Source organism: Hippocampus comes, unplaced genomic scaffold (assembly GCF_001891065.2).
Source record: "Hippocampus comes isolate QL1 unplaced genomic scaffold, H_comes_QL1_v1.1 scaffold501, whole genome shotgun sequence".
NCBI classification, from domain to species: Eukaryota; Metazoa; Chordata; class Actinopteri; order Syngnathiformes; family Syngnathidae; genus Hippocampus; species Hippocampus comes.
The window spans coordinates 287,873-299,448 of record NW_017805779.1 but is presented as its reverse complement, the minus strand read 5'-3'; the positions used below and the strand labels follow the sequence as shown (position 1 = coordinate 299,448).

At 47.6% G+C, this 11,576-nt stretch overlaps 1 protein-coding gene across 2 annotated transcripts in view; it reads right to left on the bottom strand.

Moving 5' to 3' along the window:
* Window positions 1-10,340, bottom strand: part of LOC109524695 (rho GTPase-activating protein 21-like) — a 54,579-nt gene extending 44,239 nt beyond the window's left edge. The window contains exons 1-2 of one of the 2 annotated variants that reach the window (XM_019884730.1): window positions 9,929-10,340; window positions 8,996-9,178 (exon numbers count right to left, since the gene is read on the bottom strand). In XM_019884730.1, coding sequence (XP_019740289.1) covers window positions 8,996-9,028 — 33 coding nt within the window. In that variant the 5' untranslated portion in view covers window positions 9,029-9,178; window positions 9,929-10,340. Of the gene's footprint in view, window positions 1-2,723; window positions 2,967-8,995; window positions 9,179-9,928 lie in introns of those variants that run through there. The other variant, XM_019884729.1, reaches the window with a different exon arrangement.
* Window positions 10,341-11,576: the final 1,236 nt, after the last annotated feature.

The window sequence follows — 11,576 nt, the reverse complement described above, 5'->3', positions numbered from 1 at the left end:
AAAAGGGCGGAGGGGGGGGCGGGGCGGTGCCCGTTTTTTTTTTTTTTTTTTTTTTTTTACAAATAAGCAAGCGCCTTCTGTTTGCTGCAACCCCCACTCATGCACATATGTCAGAGGGATTACATGCGGGGGGGAAAACGAGGGGGGGAGGGGGTTACGGTGACAGTACGAGGTGAATCAGCATTCTGCTCACGAGCCGAACTGCTGAGCTCAAATTTACGCCAAGCCCCCGCAGATGACGAAGCAAACCCCCCGCCCATCCCTCCCGACTCCCAAAAAGGAGGATTTTATTCCAGTTCCTCCAGTGGGGGTATCATGTGTGACCTGCTTGTGTCTAATCCACGGCCAGGTTAAACGCGCTTGCTGGCTGTGTGTCATTATCGCAGGAGGTAGCGCTGAGCTACACTTGGGAGGCTAATGCTAATGCTACATGGTACAGTAACAGCATTTGATTGACACTGTACCCGAGATTATTATGATTTTCTTTTTTTACAGTACACACGCAAAGTATACAATAGCGTGAAGCAAGTATTCTTTGGAGAGAATCCTTTTTTCCTCAAAGTGATGTTATCTGACATTTCAAAGAGGCGAAAAGGTGCAAAGAAAGACTTTGGGTGTTTCATCAAGCGATGGCTTGGACTTGAAAAACTCCTCAAATCAAGTGGGAACACTGCTCCACTATCCGGTTTACAAATTTTGCGATCACACCGCAACGCGATTCAACGTTGAGCAATTTCAGTAAAGAAGACAAGACGCCAAGAACGACAGTGCTTTTTGGATCACGGTGAAAAGGGAAATATCCGCCACATGTGCTCCGATGAGGCTCGCGAAAATTCTTCCTGAGAGTGCGTTGGAAGTTTTATGACACTTCTTCCCTCCCTTTCTTTCTTTCTTTTTTTTTTTTTTTTTTTCTCTTCTGCGGTATTCACCGCCATTGGGCCGCTTTCATATGCAAATGGTCGGCGCGATTGTGCGGGCCAACAGACTGGAATGCTTCTCCAACAAAGGAGAAATGAAATGGAAGCAGCCACGAAATAGACAACGCCGGGGCTCATGCGCACCCGAGGCCAAGACTCTGCCCGTGAACGGGTTCGGAAGGACAAAATCCTTCATATTTTCATTCCTAACTTGCCCCCAAAGATGACCACAACAACACAGGATGGGAATGGACATTAAAATCACTTTCACTTGTTTGAATCTGGCATTCACAAAGCATTGAGGGGCCCACAGAGGAGGGGGCGGGGGGTGCTTGGAGGGGTTTCCCACCGAGATGGGCGGGGTCCTCGTCGGGTTGATGAGGTGACGCGCAAAGCACCATCGAGCCGTCCCGCTGGCATTCCGAATTTAGAGGTCGGCAGACAAAGAAAAGAGGACTCACTTACACCCGTACGACCATCCCGACCCTTCGGGGACCCGGAGCAGGTGCGCCAATTAGGGTCCCCCGGGGTTCGACCCCCCCAGCCTGGATGCTTCACATAATTGGTCTCTTCATCTATGAATTATTAATCCTTGTCACTCTTTTGAGTATTTTTGACAGAAGTGAATTGATGTCAGCACCCATGCGGCACGGCAGCCCCCCCCCGTGTCATGTTTCAACTTATCAACACAAAACGGGGGGGGGGACTCTCTCTAGCCCTGCGTAACTACGTATCAAGGTGTGAACGCACACTCAGACTCTGATTATTCGAAAACTTTTTTTTTTAGTCTTTCCACACAATTGCAAAAAACATCAAACCCTAACTCTCACCTGATAACATGATAAGCTGTCCACTGCAGTAACCGCTGTCCCTGAAACGGTTCAATGAGTGCTATTCTCGCAGATGAAAATGCGAGCACCGGCACCTTTGAGCCAACGTGAGCCCATCTGTATACATGCAACAGGTGCCACCGTCTTTGGCCTGCCTCGCCCTCATAAGTTTCCTCATAAGTATTTCACAAGGCCTCCACACAAAAGGCCGTCTTCAGCACCTCAGACAGCAGTTGGCCGGCCGGCCACAACACAAGAGGCCTATCAGTTCCGCGCAAACAATTTTGCCGAAATTGAATCGGGACCGGCCGGAGAGCGGCGCGGCCGACGAGCCTTTCTTTGCGGCTCACATCAAGCATTCGTGGTCTGGAAAAAAAGAAAGGAAGGCTACAATGAGCTGCCTTGTATGAGTTTCGAGTCAAAGGACCAAAACAGCACAGAGGAAAGGACTTCGGAGCATGTACACACAGATGAGGCATACACCAGAGCACAAAGAGCACTGTATGAGACATCCTCATTCATTGCTTACAGTATCCATTCAATGTGGAAACTGGAAAGATTTCAACCTTTTCACCCTTGGACAGTAAAACCCCCCCATATACAATATTACTTTTTTTTTTCTAATACTGAGATGAAACTCAGGGACACTCTTCGGCATTCCGAATAGAGTCAAGCCAAAGATATTTCAGGAAATAACTTAACAAGGCACATTTTGTCAAATCCAATTGTGTCCAAAGCCTCCCCCCGCAACCCCATGCCCCGGAGACAGCGCCAGGCACGCAAGGGGCTGCGAGCTAAGGGACACTCGGAGGTCAGCATGCCAGGCGCGCCGCAGTTTCCACTTCCACGCCGTGCTGCTCAATGAATGCCGTCTATTAATACCGCAGATATCAGAGGATGGCATTCCTGGAAACCCCCCGGGACAGTGAGGCGAGCTAAAACTACACATGGCTTGCTATACACGGATGCTACAGACCTGACTGTTCCAGGCACAGTAGAGATCACAGACCAGGCTCCAGTTGTTGTTAAGCATACAGTCCAGAATTTTCATGTGAGACATCTTGCGTCCTTCTGAAGGAGCGTACCCCCGCCCCACAGCACCGGTCTTCAGCTTTGACTCACAAACAATGCCGTGGCGGCGCCACTCCAGGCCACGCCGACAGACGGGAGGGTGCCAGGAGGCACGGGCGACGTTGGGGGCATCTCCAGATCCATCTGTGAGCCCGGCGGGCACCCTGCCAGCTTCGGCTGTTTCAGCGAGATGCACGTCAATTAGCGTATGTTAATGATTTGATCGCATATTCCAAAGCAACTTTTGTGGAAGAAAAAGTATTGTCCATTTGAATGCGGGAGAGGCATCGCCATGGTTACAGAGAAGTCTGCATCTGCGGTGCGAGGGATGTACCTCTCAGGGGCTCGTCTCTGCAGTTGTGTCGCAGCGGCTCGCTCTGAAATGAGCGCGGCCGCAATGCAGGACTTCATCCGGGATGGACTTTTAACCTCCTCTCTCCCAGAATCTCACACATTTAGCTTGTCCTCATCAGCGCCTCGTGCAAGTAAAGCCGTGGCGCAGTATTTCGATTGAATATACTACGTTGAAGCAGAAAGACTCAATAACACCCACTGAGATGCTTACTCACAGGCCAGCCAAGTTCCTGACATCACTCACTTGGCCACGCCCCTTAAAGGGTACACATACAATGCAGGTGTCGTGATTTTTGGCTTGTTCAAATGTTCGTTACTATCCGTCCCCCTGCGAGACTTGAAACAAGAATGAAACAAGAATCTTGACTGCCTGGAAGAGGCATGCCACAGCCCCCACCACTGGGGGAAGTCACCTCCAGAACGTAAACCAAACATCAAGTGGCTTCCTCACTGCGGGATGTCGGAAGAAGATCCCGGAAACTCATTTCAGAACTACCGGGGGCCAGTAAACAGTTGTCCGGGATTGTTTACGTTCCCGTTGCCTCCCTTTGAGGCACTACAACACCCAGATGGTTGCGATTGAGGCATCGTCAGAAACGCTGATGTGAAGTGCTGCCACCAATTAGCAGCGCGGAGCCAGCCCGAGGGCAGAGTTGAAGATGTTCATTCATTTGAATAGACATTCGGGTTTTTTTTCTCAATCGCTGAAATCAAAGGATTCCCTTACGAATGGTGCCGTCGGATCTTTTGCCACGCGTACATGCGATGTCATGGGATTGTTTACGTTCCCGTTGCCTCCCTTTGAGGCACTACAACACCCAGATGGTTGCGATTGAGGCATCGTCAGAAACGCTGATGTGAAGTGCTGCCACCAATTAGCAGCGCGGAGCCAGCCCGAGGGCAGAGTTTAAGATGTTCATTCATTTGAATAGACATTCGGGTGATTTTTTCTCAATCGCTGACATCAAAGGATTCCCTTACGAATGGTGCCGTCGAATCTTTTGCCACGCGTACATGTGATGTCACGGTGAAAAGATCGAGAACCCGAGACTTGGGTCTTTCTTCCGATTCCCAAGATAGCACCGTAGGGATAGCGAGAGTAGCACTGGCGGTCTTTTGTGAGCGCTAAATCTCGCAGCGGTGAAAACAGGATGAGTGATCACACGGAATCTTGTTTGAGGTTTAAGAGGCAACACAGTTAAAAGACCAGACACGGGCAGCCTCAGGCTCCGCAACCCTTTAAACGAACCGTCTTCGGGTCGGGCAACAAGTGGCTCCACGTCACTCTTATTTGAGGACTTTCAGTTAGTAACGTCGGTCAGATCCAGCCGGCTGTTTTGAGATCACCCGCGTTGGCTAAACAGTTTCAGGGGCAATCGGAAGAGCTTATCTTGGAATGACAGTCAAAACCACAGTTTCCGTTCGCGAGCGCAGGCTCGGCAATCTACAAATGGAAAATTACAAAAAGGGCCGCAGCGCATTTATGAGTGTTGCCCACAGCATGTTTTGTAAAATGTACTTTACGGTACATTATGAAGAATTTTAAATGTGACCAACACAAAATTTGTCTGATCCTAAACTCAAACTAAATCCAACCCTTACGACCAACGAACAATAACCCAAAACCCAAATTAAGTCTAACCCCTTTATTTCTCACTGCTGTACATAAATGATGTGCCCTAGGGGCCAGCTCAACTGACTCAGCTCAACTGCCATGTCTGCACCAATCAGCATTAAGCCCTACAGAGATCCATGAAAACGCACAATGCCCAACACCACCCCACCCACCCACCCCCGAGCACACACTCGATATAATCCAATCAAATGTGAATCATGGATCTCGTGTCTTTCTGTGCACAGGCACGGCACTCCGTCCCAAAACAACACGTGCACGCTGGCTTCAGATGGCAGAGGTGGTTGCTGGAAAGCTGCAACAAGAGTTGAGTTTATTGTATCGTGTTTTATTTTTATTTATTTATTTATTTGGCAGATCAGCACATAATGCCACAACCTCGCAAATCATCAATGAAATCATCCCTTCATCATCATGGTGCCCCCACTGCTAATTTAGAGCGGTGACAGGGTCAGGAAATTATGTGGTTTCCTGCCAGGACCTCCAAAGCTCACACGGTGTTAGCAGTTTGGGCTAGGTGCCGATAGCGGCTGGTGGCATAAAGCTGCACCTTAACAACAAACTCACACACGTGGTTAAATGTCACACTCGGAGCAAAAAGATCATGCCGCCTGCCGGGTGGGGATGGGGGGGGGGAAGCTAAAGGGTGAAATATATGAATGGATTGGAGGCAGGATGAGCATAACTCGCTGCATGCTGCCAAAGATTGGAGGCAGCCCGTGTTGCCAAAGATGCCTTGGGCGTGTGGAAGAGATAGTAACTCAGCCTCACTGAACATTAGACTGCATCTCTTCTGCCTGTCTGCCCAACATCTTGCAGCACCGCACAACTTCGTGAAGGACCCCTAGAAATGTCCAAAAGGACCCTAAAATGTGTCTTTTCTGGCATGGCATCTTGAGATTTTATTGATTTATTTATTTATTGCAGGTCAACTTATGATAGACATGTCCAGCAAATTTCAAGTTGTTAAATAAAAGAGGCCTCTGGGACTGGGACGGGTTTGTCATTTGAGGACACCTGGAAATGGCCAAAATGAGCTCAAAGTGTCCGCTTCCTTGGGTTTTTTTTTTTAAGGTTTTTTTTTTTGTGGGTCTCCTCATGATAGATATGGCTACCACTTTTTACATTCCAGGGTAAAACTGGCTGATCGGGGTGGGACAAGTCAGGCTTTCACCCCCAGTGGAAATGCCAAAAGATTACAATGAAGTGACTACGAAATGGTTGATTTCGTTTTTGTGGGTCTCCTCATGATCGACACATCAACCAAATTTTTTATAAAACCAAGTCCTACCAGTGAAAGCCCTTCAAATGGCTCTTTATTTGGGCTCTTTTGGATCCTTGCGCCACATCCAAGTACCAGCGTCACTCCTCCACATGAGCACCAGATTTACAGTTGTCACAAATTGGACGACCTTTCGTGCGGCCAGGCGGATTTCCCCATTTCTCCTTTCAGGAGAAAAAGGCAACAATAGCTTGAAGATGCCAGATTCTGACCGTGCACGCCTTCTGCCAAGCTTCCATCTTTATGCAGGCTAAATATAGCACCATCAAAAGACTAGGCAGGAATAAAAGGAGCAGAGAATGAGGTTATCAGGCTAGCTGAGCTAAAGTTAGACCAAAACACGGGAGCATAAACGCGATACATGATGGGAGTCGAGGCGAATCTCAGTGTGACGCCCTTTGGTTGCCCGGCAACCATTTTGTGTGCACTACACTTGAGTTTGAGGGCAAAGCGGGACACTGGAGGAGGTCTTGTCATGGGTTATATCGTTGATGTGAATATTCAAATGTGTTGGACCATGTATAGAACCCTGCGGGACAACTTTGAAAAGTGGTAAGGGAGGTGGAAGGGGTCAAACTATTTGAAAATGTTTTTTTTACATGCTCTACTATATTTTTATTTTCACCTATTGCGAGTAGCTCTGGAACCTGCCCACCTGCGACCAACGGGGGTTGACTGTATCCATGGAGGTGACCTTCATTAAAACAACAACCCTTGCTTTCTTCCATCCAACCGACACGAAATGTAAATAATAATCCGCTGACGAGGGTCAAGCGAGCGGTGGGTAAGAGAGTCCAAAACAGACGTGGCACACGCGGGGTGTTTTTCTCAGCATGACGGGGGGCAGCTGTGTTTTCACGGCTTGGGCGGCGGTATCTGTGTGGATAATGCAAAAGTAGGGAGGCTGGGTGGGGGTGTGCGGGGGGCTTAGAGATGACGCCCCTTCCTCATTAATGAGGCGAGATGGGAAGCGGAGGGAGGGGCGCTTTATCCCGCCTGGGATGTGTCATTAAGGAAGGGGTGGGGGTCACTCAGTGAACCTTGAAAGTTTGAGCGTGTCGGCGTAAACAACCAGATGATGTCACGGCATTGCCGGTAGATCGCCGCACTTGGCTGATGACATCCCCAGTAAAAAATACCACATTATATTTTGGACATACAAATTCTGTGTCACTTAAAATGTGTTTTTTTTTTTTTTTTTAGCAGCACCGAGCTCTCCTGGAAAAGATGCAGCGTTATAGAGGAAGAGGCAGAGAAGGTTCCCAATAAAAATTGTGTAACAGCGTTAGTTGATTTCACTCACATTTAAGCAACGCCAACTCCTGCCATGGCATGAATATTGAGAGCGCTGTCAGTATTTTAACAAAGCTTACCGATGATCCTTAATGAAGGTTATTGCTTGTCGCCAGGCAGAAGTGCTGCATTTTAACTGACGCCAAAGGAGATATTTATTAGATTTGTGTCTGTGGTGCACTTAAGAGAGAGAAAGCTCATATTCTGACTCTCGTTTGCTGTCCACGCTGAACGTTATTGACGTAAAATGGCTCCCTCGCTGCTTATTAAGCTCCATTTTATTGACATTCATCAACCAAACCCATGTGAGGCACCGCATGCATACGTGAGTTTCTCCGGCTAAAAATGACACCCAGTCACTCACCATTCATAATCGACATCATCGCGGTTATCCGGTTAACAGCCAGCTAACTCCACTGTGACTTGCCGACTCCCATGTCACTCACCAGACCAGGCTTTTGAGCCCACATCCACACCACACACTCAGACACACAGATACTACAGTGTAGAAAATGTGTATGGCGACCTCAAGTGAACAAAAAACAACAACTGCACAGCACATGAATATTAGTTATTGTTTTTTGTCGTCGCTGTCCTGTGAAAAACACAAATATCCATTTGTGTCCGAAATGGGGAAACCACATGAATGTAAAAATGTTAAAAATGACCAAAAATTTGACATACGTGTTTGTCACTGGAGAGCTGGTATTGTTGCTTCATAATCTAAACTCAATTTGCCAGCGAATACTGAGCAATTATAAAAATATTTGATAAATGCAACCCGGCTGCAAACTACTCACAGGAAGGCCGGAGTCTGGATTCAAACCCCCCCAACACAAAACTGTGAGGCAGATATGCGTTCGATTCGATCGAAAACTTGATTGAAACAATGTCACTTGCTTCTTTTTTATTGACGTGGACTGAGATTTTGTTCTAAAGCCATATCGCCCAGTCCCACTAAGAGGATTACGGCGCACACACACACACACACACACACACACACACACACACACACACACACACACACACACACACACACACACGCGCACACACACTTATACATACACACACTTGATTCCATTTTCTGATGATAATCCAAAACATGGCAGCACCACTGGTCTGTCATGACATGCACTGGGTCCAAGCTGCAGCGTGATGATGATTGCAGTGATGTAAGCACTCGGGTCGGCGCAGAAACTTTTCCAAAAAAAGAAAGATTAGGCGCGGGAGCATAAACGTCTCTTTGTGCGGCTCTTTTTTTGCTCTTAAACAGTTGTCATGGAGGGGAAGGGCTGAACCCGGTCAACCCGGACACACAAGCCGCATCACACGCTGGTGAGCTCTGTGCGTGCACATTTCCCCTGGAATGAGAATGCTGGGATTGTGTGTGTGTGTGTGTGTGTGTGTGTGTGTGTGTGTGTGTGTGTGTGTGTGTGTGTGTGTGTGTGTGTGTGTGTGTGCGCGCGTGCGCCCATGTTTGGAGGGGCAGGAGGGAAAAATGCGAGCGCAGTGTGATTAGGCCCACATGGATGACACTTAGGCAACGAGAAATCAACAACTTGCGCCACATTCCAAAAAAAAACTCTCAGTCTCTCTCACTACTTGAGTGACCTACCTCACACGGTGCATCTCGGAGTCGATGCATCATGATCACGTCAAAACACTCAAGTCCATGGGGGGCTGCATGGAGCTCAGGTGGGCGATGGCAGGGAAAAAAAGAAAAAAAAAACAGAAAAAGGAAAAAAAAAAGTTCTAATCCACACCCGCCTCCTTCCTCATGTCCAGTCGAGGTGGGAATCTGAACGGGAATAGTGCACATTTGATGACATTTTAATGGAATTCCATACAAAAATATGAAAGTATTGCACCACTGAGTAACCTTATCAGAGAGATATCAGTTTAGCATTACGTCCGTTATGGTTGTCAGTGTAAAAGCGCAATGCCATCCTACTGAGAGCCGTTTTGCTCAGGTGGTGGTGACCTCACTTGAACATTTAAAAGGAGCAAAATATTCGGAACAGCTGCGGGTGGGATCCAGGGCAACGTGAAACCACAAATTCTGTGATGCACTCTTGTATAGGTTGCAGGTGTACTGAGTGTTATAAACAACGTGAATCATTGAGTGATGAGATAGTTTTGATGTACAAATATTTGCAGACCGCATTAGCATGAAAGTCATCTGTTTTGATGTCACCTGTCATTGAGTTTGAAATGCGTTAGTGAGTATATAAACACAGCAGACACACACACACACAGACACACACACACACCGAGGAGTGACATTTACGTCACAGTTAACCTTGCACAGTGTTGCTTTGTAGTGATGCTGATATGTTTGACATTTTTTTCAAAGGGTAAAAACGAATGACATTTCTCCACGATATTAAGTGCACGTGAAACACAAGTCGACGACTCGTCGTGTTGATGTGCTCGTGCCACAAGCCGAAATAAAAACATTGTCTTGCCATTTTCAAATATTCAAAGAGTAGCGTTTGAAGAATAAAAAGACACACATGACGACAAGTTGTGCGGGTGTTCGCGAGCCTACCTGTTATTAATCCAGAGAACAACGGCCAGGCGACGGGCAGAGCCTTTGGTCCATGTTAGGTCGATGGGGGCTCCGGAGAGGAGAGCGGGAGGCTGCGAGGCGCTCAGCCCGCCAGTGGAGCTCCTCCGGCGACCGCGGCCCGCTGGAGCCGCTCGGTACCTGCTCGGCTGGAGAAAAAGCGGCGGGAAGAGCAGCGAGAGACGCCCCTCGGCGGGCACTCATTCCTCACGGCGACGGGGCGACAATGTAACCTCCAGTGTTCATTCATCTCCACCGCGACCGAACATTAAAAACGGAAAAAGACAAAAAAATATGGAGAGAAGTGTGTACTCCTGCGAGTTTCCAGTTGGCGGCGCGACCATCTGTGCGGAGACGGACAACTGGCTTGATGAAGCCCCGCCTTTTCGCCCGCCCCTCACTTGACGGCGGCCAATCGGATGGCCAGTTTAAATTTGGAATTTTTTCCGACGAACCAATCGGACGCAGTGTTACATAACAGTTGCTGTAAAGCGCTGAAGGCACCACATTAACCCATGGCAACATGGGCATCTACGGACAATTTAACTTTGATACCATTTTGTGGAATCTGTAGTCAAGTCAAATTTATATATTCCTTCATCACAAAAAGTCTCAAAGGGCTTTACATGCCCACAGTTGACAAATATTAACAACGTCCCTTGATCTGACCGAGGAGAGGGGGAAACAAGATGAGGTATGCATGAGGGGAAATAAAGCAAAAAAAAAATCTTCCATTTACAAAACTGCCCGCTATCTAGAAGCTACAAATTCAGGGAACATAAAAAAAAAAAAAATAGCCGTTGGCACTCGTGAGCTTCGCATCCTACTCTGAAAACAAAATTCATTTTAATTATACTTATTCCTGTCAAAAGAATAATCAGAGAAAGTAATCATTTTGCAGAGGTCCCTTCAATTTTTTCCCCAAAGATGCAAATGCTTTTGACTTTCCCCCAATAAAGTAACATAAACACAGCATTTGAGTGCTTTTCACTGCATTAAAAAGAGAGCAAATTGAATCCCCCCCCCCCGCCCCCGCCCCCATGTTGTCCATCAAACACTGGGACATGTTTGCCCAGCCATTAGCAAGTGCAATAGCAGAGTTTTTAACTTTATTATGATGACATGTAGGGCACAGCGGCCGCATGGGAATCTGGGGAGCCTAAAAAAAAAAAGGGTAGTGGTGGAGGTGGAGGTGGGTGTGGCGATGGTGATAGAAGGGGTGCTGCACACAGCTGATGCACACAAAAACAAAGGCTGACAGTGTTCTGTTTGCAAGCTCCTCAGCCAGCACAATAGACGGCGGGACAATAGGACCTCCTTTGACCCACACTACTCCAGGATCCACCCCCCTTCCCCATGTTTCAGGGGGGCTAGATCGCTATTGTCTAAAAGAAAAAGACCCCATTTTTAGACAATGGACAACTTAAAGCCATGTGAGCAACAAGTGATGCTAAACACAGCAAGAGTGCGCAAAACAGCTTGGCCGGCATGTCAATCATTAGCCCATGCTCATAATGTATGTTGTGGAAAAATATCCACTTTCATTTAATTGGGCGGTAAATGATTATTATTCATTTTTGAGGCGGACAGATGGGCCAGGTTATTCACAGCATTGTGTTACTAGATTTCA